We start from the raw sequence: 22,410 nt of genomic DNA, 5'->3' as shown, positions 1-22,410 counted from the left end.
ATAAGGTTCCAGATTAAGACTAATTTTATTTCTCATTCTCTCTCCCTTTTGGTGATTGGAAAATGTTAATTGACCCGATCCTATTCTCAGGGTCCCACTGCTGCTAAATAATCTCAGGGATTGATTTTTTCAGCTAATGCTGGGGAAATTTTACCCCAAACCGAACACGCAACCCTTCCGGCCTACATTACGAATTCCAGTTGTTCCTTGTTATGCCTTCAAAAAAAAAATCCAGTATTAAGCATATGTTTGTTATTTCATGTCTCCTCTGCACTGATTTAGGACCCTGAAAGAAGCCATTTCATTTTAGTAGCAGGGGAGCCAATTAAGGAGCCGGTTGTGCAGCACGGTAAGCCAGCAGCCATGGTGGCATTTCTTGTTTGCTTTTCCCTTTTTCATTAAAGATACTCAATTTGGGGATTGGGCTCCTTCGCCGTTCCATTCTGCTGTACAGGTTACCTGTGAAGTTTCCTCCACACATTTTAAAAACATCATTTCCCTTTCTTTGTGACCTCAAATAAAGAGTGGCATTCAGACCGCCCTGGGAGAGCATTGAATTTCCAGTAAAAATAATAAAAAAAGAAAGTACTACTGTGAGTAGCACTGTTTCCTACAGCATTCCAGTCTTTAAGTCTTTCCCAATGTAATCCAAACAGGAACATTTTCTTCCTTTCTTGTAGTTTGCTGATCTCCACTCCAGAGGCTCAGATCAACATTTGGAGTCTCGTTAGTGAATAATTCTGAAATCTATTAGATAAAGCCTGCAGGCAAGGTAGCAGCCAAAGGGCTCTGCTTGAAATCGAGCTTAAAGGAATCTGAAAGCCATTCATTTCCACAAGGGCGTTAGGAAGTCAAGCTTTTCATGTCAGCATCAATTAGGAAAGATGCCTCTTGTGCCAAGTGAGTTAAATGAATGTTCTCTAGTTCCCATTGAGCCTTGAACTGACCCATCATTCTCTACGCCAGGTGGAATCTCTTATTAGTCTCAAGAAGGCTGTCAGTGTTTTTCTGTGGTATTTGTTGAGCACTTACTATGTGCCAGGCGCTGTACTGAGCCCTGGGGAAGATACAAGCACATCAGGTCTGACATAGTCTTTGTCCCACTTGGGGCTCACAATCTTAATTTCCATTTTACAGATTAAGTAATTGAGACAGAGAAATTAAGTAACTTGCCCAGGTCACACAGCACCCAAGTGGTGGAGCTGGGATTAGAGCCCAGGTCACTTTTTGATAGTCATTCCTCATTCAGCCAACCAGTGATCAAGTTGTGGATTACTAGGGTCTTTGTTTCTCCTCCTTTCTCTTTTTTGCTGCGTGCTAATCCTTTTGATGTGCAACTGCTAGTATTGACAGGGGAAACCAAAAGTATGAAACTCAAATCTGTTTTTTCCTATACAGTTAAACTAGGAAAAGTGAGGGAAAAGTTTCCAGTACTGATTAAAATGAAGTTTTAGTTATCCATGCTGTTCTACCCCGCCATTGCCATAGAATACTGAAGTTTATCAGTCAGCTAATTTGGAAAACTCTACTATTCTGACTGATGAATCAATCAATGTATGTATTGAGTGCTTAGTGTGTGCAGAGCACTGTACTAAGCACTTGGGAGAGTACAATACAGCAGAGTTGGCAGAAACGTCCCCTGCCCACAGCAAGCTTACAGTCTAGAGCGGTCAGATTATTACATTTACCTCACTGGCATCTATTTCCTGTCAAAGTGATGCTGGGAAATGCTATAAATGTAAAAATGAATTAGACACTAAGGAATGTAGCATTCAGCTGTATTCAAAGAAGGGATTCTTCACAGAGGGGGAAGATTGCAGTAAACATAGGCAGTCACCAAAATGACCATTTGACAGAGATTTTTCTTAGGAGTCCCTTCCATCTGCCATTTGCCGTGGCTGTTGGGAAACAGTTGTCAGAAGACAAGATTTGAAGCTCTCTGGAAACCAAATATTGTAGGAAGGTCCCAATGGCGGCTGGAATGGGATTGCCTTTTTTTTTTTCAGAAGTTTGGCTGTTTGTGTTCATCACTGATCAACTAAGATCAGATGCTGGTCCCTAACTGCAAGGTGACCTCTTGGGAAAGAATAATAATAATTATTAATTGTGGTATTTTAGGCATTTATTAATTGCCAAGCCAAAAGCTGAGGTGATTCAAGCAGTCAATAGCATTTATTGAGCATTTACCAAGTTCAGAGAACTGTACCAAGAGCTTTGGCTATAATTCAGGTTCCACATATAAAACAGAGATAAAATTCCATTTCTCCCTCCCACTTAGACTCTCAGTTCTGAGTGGGTCATGGACTGTGTCCACCCTGATGATCTTTTATCCACTAGACTGTAAACCCCTTGTGGGAAGGAAATGTGTCTACCAATTTGGTTATATTGTACTCTCCCAAGCTCTTGGTACAGTCAAGTGACTTCCCAAGATGATAATAATAATAACTGTGATATTTGCTATACACTTACCATGTGCCAGGCACTGTTCTAAGCACTGGGGTAGATAAAAGATTATTGTGTTGGATGTAGTCCCCATCCCACATAGGGCTCACAGTCTTAATCCCCAATTTACAGATGAGGGAACTGAGGCCCAGAGAGGTTGAGACTTCCCCACGGTCACACAGCAGACAAGTGGTGGAGCTGGGATTAGAACCCAGGTCTTTCTGACTCCAGGTCCATGCTTTATTCACTAGGTCATGAAGCGTCTAGGTTACAAGTGCAGAGGATGGTTGTGGGTGTGTAAGTGCTGCGGTGATAAATGGGGAGAATAATCTTTTTAATGGTATTCGTTACACTTACTATGTGCCAGGCACTGTACTAAAGACTGGAGTAGATACAAGCTAATCAGGTTAGACACAGTCCATGTCCCGCATGGGGCTCACCCTCTTAACCCCCATTTTCAAATGAGCTAATTGAGGTACAGAGAAGTGAAGTGACTTGCCTAGGGTCACAAAACAGACTAGTCGTAGGGACAGGATTAGAACCCAGGTCCTTCTGACTCCGAGGCAAGTGACGGAGCTGGAATTAGAATCCAGGTCCCCTGACTTTCAGGCCCGAGTTCTTCCCACTAGGCCATGCCGTTTCTAGGTGTCCATCTGCTTCCATGGAGTAAGGGAAGAGACCAAGGGCCTGGGAACGAGGAGGCCAGCGCTGAGACCAGTGCTTAGCGCTTGAACAGTGCTTGGTACATAGTAAGCACTTAACAAATACCATTATTATTATGATTATTATTATTATTACTAGCTGTACCAGTGGCTCACTTTGTGACCTTGGGAAATCTTTTACCCTCTCTGTGCCTCAATTTTCTCATCTGTAAAAGGGGGATAAAATTCCTGCCTTCTCCCTACCTCTTAGATTGTTAGCCCCAGATGGAATAAGGGACTGTGAACTCTCAGATTACCTTGTATCTACTAAAGTGCTTTGGCTGGCTTATATACATATCTTTGTACTAATTGTAATTTGTTTTACTATCTGTCTCTCTTCCCCTCTCCCCCCACCTTAGATTGTACTCCTCCTCAGGGCCAGATAGTGCCCTCTTATTCCACATGCTCCACAAACATTAGGCACCCGATAAATACCACTGATTGCTTGGTTAGTAAGCGCTTAATAACTACCAACGTTGTAGAAGCTCAGGGCAGAAAAGTTAGTCTCTTCCCTCCCCAATCTCTCCCTCCATGTTAAATTGCGGGTCTGACACCATTTTCCCTAAAAGAAATTCAGAAATAACCACTCACTGACACAATATATTTCTGCTTAGACATCTCTTCGAACTATTGTTTTCAAGAAGTCATATAAAACTGTGTATTTCTGTCATAGGTCCTTTTGTAATGAATACCGAAGAAGAAATCTCACAGGCCATTATTGACTTCAGAGGCGCGAAGAATGGATTTGAAAGAGCCCGAACTTGGAAATCAAAAATAGGAAACAATTGAAGAACAACAATAATAGCATGTGTGGCAATTTTCTTTCCAGAACAGATATTTTTGTAGTACACTTTCCATGTACTAAACAACAGAACTGGCAGTGAAATAAAGCTTTTCTCAAATCACATGTATAAATATTAACACATGTTATATGGTATATGGAACAAGGTGTGCTGGTGCCCAGAAATAAATATCCTCTTGGTCCCAAACAAAAGTGTGTTCCTCATTTTGATCTGTTACCTAAGCTTCCTTTAGAAAAAATGAAAACAAAAAACCAACAAACAAACCTAAATGTGTTTGGGTTACTTTCTCTGTGAAACTCCATTAAGCAAATCCTAGGTCATTGGGAGCATGTAAACGAGTCTCTGAGATCCCTTCTTGAGTAACGTTAGTAACTGTATACCAGCCCATGTAGGAGTTTCATGTTACCAGTTATCTGTTTTAAAATAATAGCAGTCTAGGGTGTTTCAGTTAGTCTAAAACCAGCCACGCTATTGGTAGGAACGTAATAGGATTAGAGCCAAGACCTTACTGCATTTTCTGCCAAAGCCTGTATCAAATTTAAGACACATGCTTCTGCAGGCTTCCATGAAGGTTGTGAAAAAAGTTTTAATACCGAATTGAATTACTGCTCTCTCAAACGCAAAACATTGGCTGTTATTCTACCAACTTGAAAAGAAGCAATAACTTGGACAGAATAGAAGAGATTTTTTTTTTAATTTTCTGGACATGAAATGGATTTGGGGTACTTTGGATTTTCAGGTGGGAGATCTTTCAACTTAAAGAACTACCATCTGGACTTAATTATTTTTGAGAACCTAAGAACAATTTTAAAACTTCCTTTTTTCCCCCTAAGATTACACAAAAAACCTGACAGAGCCGAATCAATTATTTTAGATTGTAACATCACTAATAACTTGATTTGTTCTTCTATGTAAAAACTCCTGGGTTTTTCAGAAAACATCAACTTGGAAAGTTTCACTTTGGAAGAGAGATGCATTTCGAAAGAGATTCGTCCAGCTGTACGATATCAACTGCTTAGTACTCCGTGGATATAAAAACAATCAAAATGGATAAACTGTGGGCAATTGTGAATATTTTCATGATGTCATTTCTTCATCTGATGCAGGGATCCAATTATGAGTACGGACCTGTAAAGGTAAGTGAACTATATCTCGTTAACGTAATAAGGACATTTTATTTCTAAGAGAGAACTGATTTTCATAGCTTTTCTAGAAGATTATATTTGCTCCTTGGTTTGGGGTAATGTTGTTAAAATACAGAAGCCTAGAGATGCATATTGAGAGCATTCTGTTAGATTAGTTAGATTTAACTTGTGAATTTTGTTTCATTTTTCACCCAATGTTCAGGCCGTAAATGAAACGTTTATTTGAGTACCGAATGAAAAAGAAAAATGAATGTAAAAGAAAATGGGCACTGGGGATTAGGATAAAATTTGGATTTTTAAAAAGATGTATCAAACGGATTTGCTCCACTAAATTGGTATCTTTCTGCCCGGTATTTCATGAGAGGCACTTGCTGGTTTTGAGCTACAGTCGACTTTGTGTTTTTGCTGTTCCCAGAGTGGACCGATTTAGTTTAAGTTCTGCAAAAACTCTAGAGAATGAAGTACTTTCTACAGCAGAATTTTTTGGTAAACCCACTAACAATGTCATTCATATTTTGCTCAACAGTTGCCTGAAACCTTGTAGAAAGCACTGTGTCCTCAAGGGATTTTGCAGGTGAAACATTTCTCTGGGACCACTTAGAATGTTCTCAGAGTTGATTTCCTTGGGGATTTTCGTAAGTGACAAAACATAGCAATAACAAGCCACTGTCTTGGATTTAGCCTTTGAAATGAGAACCTTTGAAATGAGAATGAGAGAATATGCTACGCATTAGCACCCCTGCCCCTTTGGGCATTTGTTAGTCATCCCACCCTCAGCCCCACAGTCCAAGGTACAATATTAAACTACTTATTTATATTAATGTCTGTCTCCCCCACTAGACTGTAGGTTCATTATGCGCAGGGAACGTTTCTACCAACTCTGTCGTAGTCTCCAAAGTCCTCGGTAGAGTGCTCTGCCCATAGTAAGTGCTTAATAAATAGCATTGATCGATCGATTGATTGATTAGCTAGACTCACTGGCAGAACTACATTGAGATGGGGTTTGACATTGGGCTCCAGGAGATCTCAGATGTTACACTGGATTAGTTTTCTGAAACAAGCAGTTAATTGGAAAGATCGCATGATTTTGAGCTTTATGGCAGAATCAGAGGATCTGGGTTTTAGTCCCAGCTCTGCCAGTCCCCTGCTGCATGACCTTGGTCAAGTCACTTAACCTCTCTACCTCAATTTTCTCACCTGTAAAATGGGGATTCAATGCCTGGTCTCTCTCCAACTAACACTGTAAGCCCCATGTGCCACAGGAATTTGTAGGTAGCCCAGCCCTTAGAACAGTGCTTAGCATATATAATAATGACAATAATTATAAAAACCATCAGTAGTTCATTCTTTAGCTGAGTGGCACTGTAATTATAGGGTTTTTCTTTTTTTTCTTTTTGGTCCACCCAGCCAAAACTGATTTTTTTGATGCATTTAAATCCAACAACTGTGGAATTTTCAAGGTTTGTGGAAGAAGCAGCACAGGGAATTCATACAGCCTAGACTGGTGACCAGCTATACCGCTTCTGAGTCAGGTTCAGGGTCTGATATGCCTGGTGTCCCAAACCCAGCTTATACAGGGCTCTCCACCCAGTTAGTGCTCAATACCATTGATTGATTGATTGATATATTAATTCAAGACTGGAGGGTAAAACTGGATTAGATGGTTTGAACGGCAGAATAATTTCATTTGAGGGAAATCAAATCCCTTAGGCTTCACATCTCTTTTAGACATAATACAAAAACAGAATTTGGATGTGCTTGGCAAATGTATGTTAACATGAGGCTTGATTTCACTAAGAGTTTTCTCTTAGAATTCATAAGTACTGTATTGTTGCAGCTGTATGGGAGGTTTGGTCGAGGAAACAAAATCCTCTGAGGTTATATACCAGGTTTCAAGTGTTCTGTACCTAGGTTAAGCCTTAATGCTATAAGGAAAAGGTTGATTTCTAAAGTCACAGGAGGTTAATTCTAGTCTGGCCAGGAGCTCTTGCTGCAATTTCATAATCAAGTATCCGTCATACTCCAGAAATAACGCAGGGGTAGTGTGGATCTGCTTCTTCCTCCCCCCTTTCCTGCCCCTGGAAGGGAATGGGGGAGGGGAAAGGCAGAGGATGGGATAAAGACAGAGGGGAAAAAAAAAAAACTTCTACAGGAACAAAGTACTTTATAGGAAAATGTACTTTTCACTTCATCTCTTCTGTTGTCCTAAATTCAAGTCTATGAAACTGAAGCCCATTGACCATGTTAATGGTCTGAAACCCAAGGTTCTTTACAGTGAGATTTTAGTATGGGGATATTAGTTCCAGTCACAGAATCACACTTCACAGAGGGCCCCCAGTGGTATCCCACTGTGCAGTAGGTGCAAGGATAAACCCCCGAGCCACTTAATGCTTTGGTGTTCTGGTTTTCCAACGTCTTCTACGATAGTAAAGGTTACTTGCCCGAGCGATATCTGTTGAAGCTCTGACTTCCAAAATCATTCCAAGTAGCTTCTTGTTCCCAAACCTGGGGAATGAGTTCTATTCTATGCCAGGAGAGGATTTAAAAATGCAGATTTCGTTCAGTTTCCTACTGTGTGTCTCTTTCAGAAAAGTCTAGTAATACAAGAATTTTTTTGTGCTTAGATCCTTTACTTAGTGCAGAGCAGCTACTCCAGTGCTATGGGATATTGTCTTTTTTCATTTCTGTCTGCTTTATTTGCACATCTTTTTGGGACCAAACATTGCCCTGTACTACTCGGGTGCCTAAGGCATTCTTGCAAATTCACTGGTTTCTATCCCAGATATGTCTACACTGGGGTTATGGACAGCAGAACTGCCCCATTCTTTGTATCCCCCTGTTGCAGATCTTCTCTTTGAGGCCATCATGGGATGCACCTCTTAAGCACACTGATACTGACTCCACCCACAGCACTTCATCCTTACATATCCATATATTCTGCCCCTTTCCCTATCGGTAATTTAATGTCTGTCTCCCCCACGAGATTATAACCTCCTTGAGGGCAGGGATCATATCTACAAACTGTATTGTATTTTACCTCCCAAGTGTTCAGTGCTCTGTAAGTTCCATTGACTGACCGACTGATTGAATGATAGGTAGGATATATATCAGTCCCATCACCAGTGAGGTCTTTCAAGGTCGCCATGGAGAAAACACTTTCGGGGTTGAGAGAACCTTCCAAAGCACCCTTGTCAAGCAAGCTTGCTGCTGCCCTTTCCTCCCTCTTCTCCCTTCCCAGAAAGATCATTCAACAGCGCTCAAGTTATTTCAACTCTAGGAGAGTGTGGCATTATTCCAAGATCTGGGAGGCCTCATGGAATGAGCTCTCTTTCCCTGCAAAGGAGCTAAGTGGCTCACAATCGCGTGGCCGGCGTAGTACCCTCCATACCTGTGACAGTCACCTTTTATGTGCAGAATAAGAGAGCTTGAAACACCACACTGATTTGGCTGTTAAGGTCAAAGGTACTGACTGGAGAGGCATATAAAAAAATCCCTACATGAGTTAGTTCTCAAAAGAATTGCCATGCAAGCCCTAGCCAGTTTCGCTGTCCCTTGAGAATATGACTTGGCAGCTCTCCAGGAGAACCACTCATGACTTGTGACTAGGCCGTTTATTTCTGGGTCGCTATTTCTATCGAGTTGTGTGTGGATTGCTGTTCAAAGCCCTCTCTCCCAATCCCTTCAGGTTTCTTTCCAATTTATTTTTTGGAGAATTGATATCAGTGGATAGTCCTCCCACACACTTTACCTCCAATGATGTACCTCACTATGAAACACTCTTTTGACTTTAAACCCCACTTTATCCCTCCCTAGGGCAGAGAAACCTGGCACTATCTTCCTGCAGATTACCTAAAGCATTGAAAAAATAGCAAATATCAACTATTGAAACTGGTAATGGCACACCCCGTGGGTCACATTCTTCAAGTGAGAGATTGAAACTGTGTGTGTAGTATTTCCCTGGCAAGTGCTTGCATATAGAACTTGGGGCTCGAGGGAAATGAAACATGTAAGAATGAGAATTGCCACGACAAGGTAAGATACTTAAGATAACTTTCCAACTCTTCCTCGATGGTACCGTTTGAGTGCACTGATCTAAGTTATAAGAGAGCCAAAAAGCCATTTTTGCCAAAAGTTTGTGTAAGGAAAAACGAGGTGTAGTTTGAAATGTGTCTGGGCTGTCGGCGTGACTATGAATTTTTAACCGACTGCTCATCATGTCATCAAACCCTCTTCCATGAGGGATCCCTGTGCCCCCTCACTCATACCTTTTGACCTCATTTTTCAGAAATCCAGCAAGATTTTACAAAGCAAGGCCGAACCAATCCATTATCTTTGGCCTGTCCAAATGTCTCGGATTATTTTATGGTAGCTCTCTTTGACATTTGCAAGGAGAGATTCTTGATCCTTTTCATCTCACACTGCATCATTTCGTGCTTTCTTTCCAGTCTGAAGAGAGATCTTGGCAACAGGCAAGTTCCTGTTCCATTTCCTTCAAAGAGGTTTTCATGAGAAAAAGAAGATTGTCTTTTGACATTATCCTACATCTCTGCATCATAGTAGGAAATATCATATATGATTTTTAATTGCTTTAGGTAGGACAATGCTTTTCACCAAGCAAATGTGTGATATGGCCAAGCGCTCTAACAGACCGTTATGTGAAAGGAACCAGGGCTCATTTTAATGATAGCTCATCTTGTCTACTAAAAGGCTGCTTGGAATTTAAAGGCATAGCTAACAGCAGGAGTCTGATGTTTGGATCATCTTTCAGAAATCTGTGACTCAACATTCCACTTTCTTATGAGTTGGAGAATAATGGCCCAAGCCCTACAAATTGTACTGGCTGTCAGCCCAGCGCTTTCCTGCATCTTCTCTTCCTCTGGGGCACTTGTTCTCAAGGCAGTGAAGTGCAAGGGTATATTGTCTAGCATTCTTTATCGGTATTTTTTGAGGGCCTTTTTGTGCGGGGCACTGGATTGACTGCTTGTGGAATCCCCCCGAAGAAGTGAACAAATATAATTCCTGCCCTCAAGGAGATTGCAGTATCATATTATAGTAGTCATAATAGAATTTATTAAAGCACCTGTGTTCCAACAGGGTTAAAACCCTAAATCATCCCAAGGATCACAGGCTGAGCGGGTCTTTTCTGAGTATGTGATTTCTCCTCCCACTGGGACTACCCTGCAGCCTGGCAGCCCCTTTTCCCGGTGGGAAAACTGTCCTGGAAATCTTCAGGCTCTTTTTTCAAATCTGGCAAATCAGGAAATATCAGTGCCCCTTGGTTTGGCAAAGCAGTATCCATCAATTCCCTGGTGAGATGCCAGGAAAAACTCAGTCTTCGAAAATCAGGAAATCTGAGCGTCTCTAGGGGATTAAACACCTCACGCTGTAATGACAGAATTTAATACCTCTGACTTCTGCATAGCACTTGGTTGGAAGAATCGAAGAATTCTTTTATAAGCTACTGAATCTCAGTTCCTTTGGCTAATGATACTTGCAGATAGATTTGATCTACTGGCATATTTCTAGTTCGGGCATGCTTAGAGTATTTAGTGTGTTCGGCTACATTTGCAAGATCCAACCGATTTTTTTTAATACATTTCTTAACACATAGCCTACCTGCCCACTTGGAGTCTAATATTCTCTTTATTCCACATTAAAAGGTGCTAAATTGAATTGTTGATATTGTGTATTTATTGCCTAAATCTCAATGGCGTAGGGTGGATTTTAAAAGGTCATGCAGTAAGAATAACATCACATCACTTCCTTCAGACAACAAATACAGCCTAAGCGGGGGTTTTCCCAGCTTCGCCATAGTTTCCATTTGTAGGGAACAAAAATAGTATGCCAACAGCAACAGCCATTTTCATTGTTGTTGATTTAGGGTGCTAACTGCTGCTTAGAGTGTCTTATTTTTGATCCATATTAATTTTCTCTTTGATCCAACTTGCTCACACAAGAAAATAACGTCAGGCTAGGAAGAGAGGAAAAGCATGCAGAGCTCACGTAATATAACCTAACAGTAGATGCCATCCTTGCACTTCCTTGGCCCAAACCAAATATGCCAGTGAGTGCTCATTATAATGAACTAATAGACATTTTGCTGAAAAATGTTATCCCCACTTTTGTATATTTCTCATTGGTCAGGCATATGTGACTCATGTTATCAGCCCATATCTCTGCTAAATCTCACTTTAGCTGGAAGAGGATGTCTTTCAATGCTTCCGAAATATCCCAAAACTATTGATTACTGAGTTCAAGACTGACTATGGGACCCCGAGAAATGGAGGAAGAGTAATATCTGTCATCCGCTAATCAGAAACTTCTGTTTCTGTGTGGGCATTTCTGATGAATAAGTCTCTTGTCCCAGATACCTTTGTGGAGGAGAAATAGGGTAGCCAGAGAGAGATAACTTCTTTTGAGGAATTGGGAATCTCTCAGTGGCCCTCCAGCCTCTCTCTGCAAGCTCCTTTAGATTTGTTTTTCTCCAACCACCTGCCTGTAGCACCCACCAACAACCAACACTTCTGGCATACCACAGGGTCAAATATTCATAATCGTAGAGTCCAGCTGTGGAAACCTCTGGAAAGGAGCATTTAAATCACCTCCTCCCTCTATAAGTATTTTAGTCAGGGTATTTGTTCTCCTGCAATTCGTGACTATATCGGTCTAGCAGCTACCTTGTCATTTTCATACACCACACTATTAGAGCTACTGGAACTGTGCCCTTTGAAGAGAGATAAAGGAAGAAGCCTCTTTGGTGGGATTTGCTCTTTATTGAGCTATTTTGGTCATGGTTTGCTCAGCTTTTACTGAACATCTTCAGGAAGGTACTCTAAATATACACATTCACACTCTCGCACACACATCCCCACTCACCAGAACACACGCTTCCTCACCACAAAGAGATTTTCACTCCTGAAGACTTCTTGATTGCTCGCTCTCAGTGACATTAAAAAGCACCTAAGTGTGAAGCACCTCTGTGTAGCACTTAGGAGAAGCAAGGCAGAGTCCCTGCATTCAAAAGCTTTGCTGATGTTTTAAGAAGAGCTTGCTGATTTTCTTTATGAAAGCAAATCTGGTTGAATGATATGAGGGGGACTTGGAGGCCACCCGTGAATGGGTAATGGACTGGGTCGTGATTAGGGAAGCACGCTTTCATCTGGCCAAGAGAGTCATCTTCAATTAAAACACTGACAAGCCTTTTTCCTTTGACTGTGAACCCTGCAAGACCAAGGAAATATTACATAAGAAAAACCACATTTCCAGGAAAACTAGTTTGCATGTGTTCAGGGTGACCTGAGTCCAGCCAGTATTGGCTGCCGTTCTTCCATTTGGGATGAGCGGGAGAAAACCTGCTCTTTGCTAGTGGCAAGTCAAGGTGCCATATCATTTTGTGACGCATTTATGAACAAAAGAGTCTCCCAGCTTCCCCTATGGCTACTGTGATGCATCATTATATCTTTTGATCTCTCTGTAAGCTCCTTGTGGGCTGGCAGTCAAGGGGACATGGGTTCCAATCCCAGCTGTGCCACCCTCCTGCTGTATGACAATCAATTGTATTTATTGAGCGCATACTATGTGCAGGGCATTGTACTAAGCGCTTGGGAGAGTACAATGTAACAGAGTTGGTAGACCCATTCCCTGCCCACAGCGAGCTTACTTGGTGGGTGGAATCAGCTCTTGAGACCAGGACTTTTGGGTCATCAGGTTCATGTCCAGGAAGTGTTGCTTCAGAGTACCCTCCTCGTAAAATGAATAAGGGTATACCTCCAAAAGGTTGGTGAGGGTCACTATAAAATATTCTAAAGCCTCTTGGCAGCAGTTTGAATATGACTGGAGAATCCTCTAACAACCTTGAGCCCAGCTATACCCTTGGGCCCCTGGGAAACTCAATTTCTCCTAAGTGATATTTCAAGGAGGTGAGTTGGAGCTGGAGCTTAGCAACTAGTTATTGTTACCCCAAACTTAATTAATAGCATTTATTGAGCCTCTACGGTGCTCAGAGGATTGTACAAGAAAATTAATTTTCTAGTCTGGCTATCAGGCAGTTGGGGCTTTGGGGTTGTGTGTTTAGTGGGAAGAATTCCCCACCCCACCCCCGCCCGCCGCCCTTTTTTAATAGTATTTCTGAAGTGCCTACTATATGCCGGGCACTGTACTAAGCACTGGGGTAGAGATAAGTTAATCAGATTGGACATAGTCCATATCCCACGTGGATCTCACAGCCTTAATCCCCATTTTTACAGATGAGCTGAGGTTCAGAGAAGTTGAGTGAATTACTGAAGGTCACACAGCAAACCAACAGCAGATCCAGTTTCTGACTCTCAGGCTAGTGTTCTCTACACTAGATCTCGCCGCTTCTCTTTTCAGAGGTCCGGGTCTGGACACCTTAGGGAACTTCACCAGTGCAGCTAAATGCCCTGCTTCACAGTCCTGCTCACCCTCCAGGCTGACATGGGCTGTCACCATGTCAAAGACCATGAGCTGACAGGGAGGGCCAAGTCCCTGCTCTAAAACCCAGCCGCTGGACACCGCAGTCTCCTTTTCCACACCCACCGCATAATATGGGAGCAGATGATGCTTCCCAAAGAACTGAGGAAAATAAGTTTTACAAACAAGGCCTTTTAATCCAGGGGATTGGGGTTTAACCAGACGAGTTTTTTTACGCCTATTTCTCTGTAACCAAGAGCTATCTTCTTGCAAACCCTCATGTGTCACATCACAAACACACCCACGTGGGGAGGCAGCATGCCGTAGTGGGAGGGGCACTAGACTTGGAGTCAGGAGACTCTTTGGTCCCAGCTCTGCCACTGGCCTGCTGGGTGACCTTAGGTAAGCCACTTAACCTCTCTGGGCCTCAGTTTCCTCTAGTAAAATGGAGAAGATGGATTGTGAGCCCTGTGTGGTCCTGGAACTTGTCTCAATTGATAACCTTGTATCCACCCCAGCAACTAGTATGTTGTAAGTGCTTAATAAATGAAATAATAATACCAATCGTGATAATAATTATTATTAGGCATATACACAAACCATTTCTTCCAACACTGCTTTAAGCTGTATCCCAATGGGGGGGCAGGGAGAAAGTAAAACGTTTTCTTAGCAGAATAAGAAGACATTTGAAATCATGCCAGCAAGCAGGTGTTCCACCGGGGCGGGGTGAGAGCTGTTCTAACTTTCCTGGAACCCAGAGCGGATTCTAACTTTCCCGGAACCCAGAGCGGATGATGGGAACCCCACAGTTCCCAGGCCAGGCCAGGGACTGCCTCCGGGCAACCACAAGGGCAGAAAGAATAGAAGCTTCCCCACTGTAAAGCACCCCCCACCCCCCAACCCTACCTGCAACCATGCCGGCGTGCTGGAGAGCAGATAATACTGCCGGGGTTCAAATGGCTGCCGCGTGAGCCCTGGCGGAGGCCGACGCTGCGGTGAGACCAAGCCCACCTTCTCGCATCCTACTCTGAGGGACCTTTAAACCGGGCCCTGGGCCACGGTGCAATCCCTGGTCCAGAGCTCCCCATCAGACAGGCCAGCCCCCCCTTTCGACCTGCGGCAGGGGAGGCATGGCAATCGATCAACCAATCAATGTACTTATCGAGTGCTTATTTTGTGCAGAGCACTGTCTTAGGCGATTGCATTGAAGGAAAAAAATCCCCTCAGAAATAATTCCAACCAGAATGGCCATCCCGGCACTTATTATTTGCCCGGGGCGGCCCTCCAGACAGTTTGGGCTTACTTTGCCCTCTGCCCAACAGGCTCATGTTGCAAGAAGAACGTTCTTTAATTCTGTCATCGCATCGTAGCCAAAACGCTGAGTGAAAACATACATTGGGGCAGAGCCGAGGGCATGATATTACGTGCTCCAAACACACGGAGTCATTAATCGAGTGAAAATGTCTACTCGTTAATTTACATTAGCAACTGCTTAAATAACCATTTTCCTTGGGCAGGAACCAGTTATCTCAGAGAGGGAAAGATATTTGGCTTTTCACCTTCTCCAGCATAATTCATTCAAGACCCACTGGCACCTCTTTCCCAGTGGGGGATAAGAATAGAGCTCCGAGAAAGGGGATAACAGGTTGGTGCAAAAATAGGGAATTTATTCCAAAACTAATACCACAGATCTGCCTACACTTCCTGCTGGAAGATGATTTTGAATAAGGAATGACACTCCTACTTAGACTGTGAGTCCCATGTGGAACCTGATGAACTCGTAACTACCCCAGGATTTAGCAGAGTGCTTAGCACATAATACGCGCTTAACAAGTATTACAATTAAATTAGGCATAATACGCACTTAAGTATTACAATTATTACAATTAGGCACTTTGAGCTCCCTCCCTCGTTCTTAGACTTTGAGCCCCTTGTGGGACAGGGACCGGGTCTCGTATGATTATCTTGAATCTACCCCAGTATACGGTACAGTGGTTGGCACATAGTAAATACTTCACAAATACCAGTATTTTTACCTGCCAATTTTCTAAAGCACACCAGGCAGCATGCCATGATGCTGATCGTGATGATGGTATTTATCGAGTGCTTATTAAATGTGAAGTAATGTGCTAGGTGCTGGGTACATACGAGATCACCAGATCACAGTCGGGCACTTTGTTCTCAAGAAGGGGAGAGAACAGGTATCTTCGGCCCATTTTCCAGATGAGGAAACTGAGGCCCAGAGAAACTGTGACTTGCCCACAGCAGGACAGTGGTGGAGGATCGATTAGAACGCACATCTCCTGACTCCCAATCCCAAGGTCTTTTCAGTAGGCCACGCTGTCATGCACAGCAATAAATGGACGCCACCCAGCTGCGTATTTCTAGCAGGGCTCGGACCAAAATAGTAGGTGCCCATCGCAGCTTCGCCATAAAACTGTGTGTTTCATTGCTCTTTTGGAAATGAAGCATCACACCACAACCATACAGAGCTGCCTGGGTTGTTTGTACATTGTTATTCCATCTGAAACTCTACCTGGACTCTGAGATGGATAATTAAACTTCTTGCTTCCGAGACCAGACTGAACACACGCATGATATGTTAGTCAGCATTTAATTAGCTTCATCTCTTAGCGGACTCACTTTCCTTGGAAGTGGCAATAATTTGCTGCTGCTCCAGGCACGGGAACTGGTCTGGAGACTGTAGTAATAATAATTACAATAATCATAATGATAATAATGACTTCTTTTAACCACTTCCTATGGGTCAAGCACTGTTCTAAGTTCTGAGGTTCACAAGCTGGACACAGTCCCTGTCCCACATAGGCCTCACCGTCCAAACAGGAGGGAGAACAGGTATTTAATCCCCATTTTACAGATGAGGAAACGGAGGCACAGAGAAGTGAAGTGTCTTGACAAAGGTCACACAACAGACAAGCGATGGAACCAAGAGTCGTACCCAAGTTCTCTGACTCCCAGGCCCATGCTATTCCACTAGATCACACGGCTTCTGATAGTGGGGTGACTAAATTAGCTAAAATATAGCTGGCCTTGTATACTTTAATGCGAGTTCAGCAAACGTTCTTGTAACTGCTCTGAATGGCAAATCATATGCACCCAAGCAGCGAGGGTTGAATTTTTAAAGCGGCTCTCGTTTTGGAGGCCCTCACAGTTCAGGAGACAAGAATGCATTTGAACATCCAAGTCAGAGAGAGGTGTGCCATTTCCTCATCTCCCCAGGAGCATGTGGACTCTGGATTCATTTACCAACACATGGTTTTGTTCTCTGAAGGCTGTATAACATTTTGTCTTGGATTATCACTTAATATTGTCTGGATCCACACGGGGCAATTTTTCTTGTCTTTTAAAGGGCTTCACTAGGGGAAAAATGTATTCGTGCTCTGCTCTCGCCAGTGACAGATCTCCAACCCGCCATGTAAACGCTACTACAACAAATAAAAATAATAGTGATTGTTGAATACTTCCTTTGCACCAAGCATTGCTCTAAGTGCTGGGTTAAATCCAAGATAATCAGTTGGGACACAATCCCTTTCCCATTTAGGGCTCATAGTCTATACGAGGGATGGAAAACAAATGTTTTATTCCCATTTGACAGATGAGGTCACACAGTAAGCAAGATGCAAAGGTGGGCTTCGCACCTGAGTCAACTGCCTCTTGGTCTTGGACTCTGTCCATTAATAATAATGTTGGTATTTGTTAAGCGCTTACTATGTGCAGAGCACTGTTCTAAGCGCTGGGGTAGACACAGGGGAATCAGGTTGTCCCACGTGAGAATCGCAGTTAATCCCCATTTTACAGATGAGGTCACTGAGGCACAGAGAAGTGAAGTGACTCGCCCACAGTCACACAGCTGACAAGTGGCAGGGCGGGGAATCGAACCCATGACCTCTGACTCCGAAGCCCAGGCTCTTTCCACTGAGCCATGCATTAAGTCCACAGATAGAGAGCTCCATGTAACTGGGGAGAAGACATGTGAAGACACGTGTTTCCAGGGCGGGTCTGGTGCAGACCCTGGTGTTGTGACAGCGCGTGCTCTGGAGGGGGTTGAGTCTGTCCCCCAGCTCCACGTCTACTTTCTATCCCATCGGTCCAGGGAGCTGGCTAGTCTAGGAGGAGAGTCCAACCTGGCACGGTTTGGTCTGCTTGACACGGGCTTCCACGGCTGAGAGGGGTCCGTGAAGACGTCGGGGGAGGAGCGGCAGTGATGTCGTGATGGCAGTGGAAAATTGCTCTTCTTCAAATGGTTGCGTACGATGTCATTACGTTCTGTTGCGTGTGCTTGGGGTAACGTAATGATGGCATACGGGATTGGGGGCAGTCGATTATAACAATAATAATAATGATGATGGCAATCGTTAAGCGCTTACTATGTGCCAGGCCCTGTTCTAAGCACTGGGGTGGATAGAAGCAAACCGGGTTGGACACAATATCCCTGCCCCATGTGGGGCTCCCAGTCTCGATCCCCATTTTACAAATGAGGTAACTGCGGCACAGAGAAGCGAAGTGATTTGCCCAAGGTCACACAGCAGACAAGTGGCAGAGCCACTCCCCGCCTCAGGGTTGCCCGGGCCAGGATTAGCCTTCTGAGCAAACAGGATGGGGTGTGGTATTTGTTAAGCACTTTCTGTGTGTCGATCACGGTAGTAAGCCTTGGGGTAGATACAAGTTAATCAGGTCAGATACGGTTGGGGTCCGATACAGCCTCCGCTCCAGTTGGAGCTCTCGGTCTAAATGGGAGGGAGACGGGGTATTTAAGCCCCACTTTCAAGATAATAATAATGCTGGTACTTAGTAAGCACTTACTCTATGCCAAGCACTGGGGTTCTAAGCGCTGGGGTAGGTACAAGTTAATCAGGTTGGACACGGTCCCTTTCCCACATGGGGCTCACACTCTTAATCCCCATTATCCCCATTTTACAGACAAGGTAACTAAGTCCCAGAGGAGTAAAGCGACTTGCCCAAGGTCACACGGCAGACTCGTGGTGGAGCCAGGATTAGAACCCAGGTCCTCTGACTCCCAAGCCTGTGCTCTCTCCACTAAGCCACACTGCTTCTCCCCAAGATGACGACCGGAGGCACGGAGAAATTCAGTGATGTGCCCCAAGTGCCATCAACTCCTTGTGGGCAGGGAACATGTCTACCATCTCTGATAGAGAAGCAGCGTGGCTCAGTGGAAAGAGCCGCGCTTGGGAGTCAGAGGTCATGGGTTCGAATCCCGGCCCTGCCACTTGTCAGCTGTGTGACTGTGGGCAAGTCACATCACTTCTCTAGGCCTCGGTGACCTCATCTGTAAAATGGGGATTAACTGTGAGCCTCACGTGGGACAACCTGATGACCCTGTATCTACCCCAGGGCTTAGAACAGTGCTCTGCATATAGTAAGCGCTTAACAAATACCAACATTATTATTATTATATACTGTACTCTCCCAAGCGCTTTATACAGTGCTCTGCACAGTAAGCGCTCAATAAATATGATGAGTTAATTAACTGTCACACAGCAGGTGGGTGGCAGAGCCAGGTTGGGAACCCAGGTGCCCTTGACTCCAAGGCCCCAGCTCTTTCCACTGGGGAAGCAGCGTGGCTCTGTGGAAAGAGCCTGGGCTTCGGAGTCAGAGGTCGTGGGTTCGGTTCCCGGCTCGGCCACTTGTCAGCTGTGTGAGTGTGGGTGAGTCACTTCACTTCTCTGTGCCTCAGTTACCTCATCTGTCAAATGGGGATTAACTGTGAGCCTCACGTGGGACAATCTGATTACCCTGTATCTCCCCCAGTGCTTAGAACAGTGCTCTGCACATAGTAAGCGCTTAACAAATACCAACATTATTATTATTAGGACACTTCTGGTTTGAACTTTTCAGCCACATCCACTCCCACAGGTCTCCCCTTTAGGAGCTAACTCTTTGGATGTGAAGGCCTGATGAATACATTTGTCCTGCACGTTGGAAGGCGACGTAAGACCCGGTGAACTTGATTCCTTCCACCCCAAAGCATGGATCATTTATTCTTTTCTGCACTGATGAGTTTGCTCTGATCGGGACCAGGCATTGTCCCTGCTTGTCTGTCATATGTGCGCTCCTAATTTAGGAGGCATAATGCAGTCTCCGGTTGATGTTGAAATTAATCTGTGGTCATTCCGTTTATGCCGCATGTCCTTAAGTAGTTGTGGCTCTGAGTTTGATTCACTCTGGATAATCTCACATTTAGAATCTGCCGTCCCAAGAGCCTAACGGGTTGAAAAAAGTCCACTTTTGGATATAGCAGCTGTCGTGACAGCAGTACAAATTCCAATAATATTATATCAGTTTTCTTGTGTGTAACGGCTTCCTACTGAAGAATTAAAAAAATGACCCCCTGATTGATTGACATTACTCTGCGTGGCCTAGTGGATAGAGCACGGGCCTGCGAGTCAGAAGATCCTGGGTTCTGATCTCGGCTCCGTCACATTCCTGCTGTGTGACCTTGGGCAAGTCACTTTGCTTCACTGGGCCTCAGTAATCTCATCTACCGCAAGCCCCAGGCGGGACAGGGACTGGGTCTAGCCCGATTTGCTTGTATTCACCCCAGCGCTTAGTACAGTGCCTCACACACAGTAAGCGCTTAACCAATTCCATTATTGTTACTCGCCTGCATAACCATTGAGGTAGGGAAACTGATACACAGTGAGCTTAAAACACTTGCAAAAGGTCACACAGCATGCCAGTAACCATGATATTAAAACCCAAACTGCCTCCTTAAAAACCTAGAGCTTATGAAGAACACACTGCCATACTTTGCTTCTAAATTCTTCACACTCCCGCCTTCTGCTAGGAAGAGTTTCTCCTTCTAGATACCGTTCAAAGAAAATACCTAACAGAAGTTCAGTTACTTAATATCAGCTAAGGCGGAGGGAGCAAAAGCTATTAGGTTTAGTGGTTAGACTTGTTTGAAATTTCATAATCTTTTCCATTTTCATAACTATTGTAGGCTCTCAAAGAATAAATGCTTACATCAAGCTGGAAACACTGTGTGATACTGTGGAAAATATGAGAGATACATTTCATTAAAACATACTTGGAAGTAACACTAAGCTGTTTGGAAAAACATTTTCAGAAATAAACATACCAACTTTTATGGCTTTGCCTCTCACAGTTTGTGGTGTCTGTGTCTCAGAAATCTTGCCCAACATCAGAACTAGCCTACACCAATGCATTTTTAGATGGTTCCAGATCTGTTATATGAAGTCTTTAGTGACCCCTGGCATTCTGTTTCTCTCTCAGTATCTTTTTGGGCATTCTGGTGGGGATTAGTAGATATTAAATTTTAGAAAGATGATCACATTTTATGATTCCAGTGGTCTGTGAGGTCAGAAGACTCTCTGGGTTGTTGCACGTTAAAAAAAAACTCTCCAACTTTAATTTCGCTTCTTCAATGTTTGAAGCTGAAAATGGCATCATCGTCTTAAAGGCCCATGAAGTAATTTACCTCTGTGTGCTCAAAGGTCCTGGCAAACCCAGCTCTAGGGCACTGATAGTTTCCCATCGGTCAACCACTTAGTTCAGTGGTATGCACACATTAGGCAGAGGCATGGAAAATTCACCTTCCACTCCTTCTTCCTCCTCACCTCCATTGCATAAGACACCATGGGAAGAGAAGTCTTTCAAACCTACGAAACTAGAGTGCTTATAGGACTGAACTGTGTCTTAGGTTGGAAGGAAGCCTGAGAGCCAGAGGCAGGTCCCCATTTTATCAGCCTCTACCACTGCCTGATTAGGGGCTTGGTTTCCTCTTCTTCCAAATGTAGGTAATGCTATGTCTAATCTGTCTAGTTCTCAGGAATAGCTATTACTTGCCAGATGTTTGGAACCTGGCAAAGAGCCAAGAAAAAAACCAAAACATTTTTCTTATTGAACTGTTTCGGTGGGCACAGTTTTCAAGTTATTAATAACAGATAATAATCATGATATTTATTACATGCTTACTATGGGCCAAAGCACTCTGCTAAGTGCCGGTGTTGATAAAAGATAATCAGAGCAGACACAGTTCCTGTCCCCCTCAGGACTCACAATCTAAATGGTTGGGAGAGCATGAATGTCATTCCGTTTTCCCCATGAGATAACTTAGCCACAGAGTGGATGAGTGCCTTGCCCAAGATCATATAGCAGATCATCGGCAGAGGTGGGACTAGAACTCGGGTTTTCCAAATTTCTGGGCCCAGGCTTTTTCCACTTTGCTGCCAGAAGAAATTTAATTCCATAGGTCTTTTTACACATTCTAACGTGCACCCTCTCTTTCTTCAGGAACAGACAAGACAAGATCATTTCAAGGGACTGGCGGTATTTCTGAACTGTCTAGGTCAGTTGGAAATTAAGGAATCTCTCTTTGGATGTCTCTTTCCTCTCAGAGAGCACCGCGGTCAACCCTAGAGCGATCAGAACAGCAGATCAAGGCTGCCTCCAGTTTGGAAGAGCTGCTGCAGATCACTCACTCGGAGGACTGGAAGCTGTGGAAATGCCGATTAAAACTGAAAAGCTTCACCAACATAGACTCCCGCTCAGCCCCGCATCGCTCCACACGATTTGCTGCCGCCTTTTATGACATTGAAACATTGAAAGGTGATGATAATAATTATGAGATTTATGAAGTGCTTTCCCTGTGCCAAAGGACTAACCCTAGAGGAGAATTAGATCAGACTCAATCTCTATTCCACCCGAGGCTCACGATGTAAAAGATGGGGAGACCGGAGATCGTATCCCCATTTTACATATGGGGAAATTGGGACCCCAAGAGCCCAAGTGACTTGTCCAGGACTTTTTTTTAATAGTACCTGTTAAGCGCTTACTATGTGTCAAGCACCATTCAAAGAACTGGGGTAGATACAAGATATTCAGGGC

General features: G+C 43.8%; 2 protein-coding genes and 1 long non-coding RNA gene across 4 annotated transcripts in view; 2 read left to right on the top strand and 1 right to left on the bottom strand.

Annotated features, from left to right (window-relative positions):
- Nucleotides 1–4,137, top strand: part of PIR (pirin) — a 72,057-nt gene extending 67,920 nt beyond the window's left edge. For both annotated transcript variants that reach the window (XM_003431075.4, XM_016228017.3), the window contains 2 exons: nt 283–349; nt 3,817–4,137. In XM_003431075.4, coding sequence (XP_003431123.1) covers nt 283–349; nt 3,817–3,932 — 183 coding nt within the window. In that variant the 3' untranslated portion in view covers nt 3,933–4,137. The remainder of the gene's footprint in view (nt 1–282; nt 350–3,816) is intronic.
- The window catches only part of LOC120638853, a 46,111-nt gene that overhangs the window by 6,869 nt on the left and 16,832 nt on the right, over nt 1–22,410 (bottom strand). The window lies entirely within an intron of this gene.
- The window catches only part of VEGFD (vascular endothelial growth factor D), a 32,787-nt gene continuing 14,779 nt past the window's right edge, over nt 4,403–22,410 (top strand). The window contains exons 1-2 of the mRNA XM_029079755.2: nt 4,403–5,082; nt 21,921–22,131. Of these exons, the coding sequence (XP_028935588.1) occupies nt 4,993–5,082; nt 21,921–22,131 (301 nt within the window). The 5' untranslated portion in view covers nt 4,403–4,992. The remainder of the gene's footprint in view (nt 5,083–21,920; nt 22,132–22,410) is intronic.

This window comes from Ornithorhynchus anatinus, chromosome 15, assembly GCF_004115215.2.
Source record: "Ornithorhynchus anatinus isolate Pmale09 chromosome 15, mOrnAna1.pri.v4, whole genome shotgun sequence".
Lineage (NCBI taxonomy): Eukaryota > Metazoa > Chordata > Mammalia > Monotremata > Ornithorhynchidae > Ornithorhynchus > Ornithorhynchus anatinus.
Note: the sequence above shows the minus strand (reverse complement) of the source record. Positions and strands in the feature narration are given on the sequence as shown.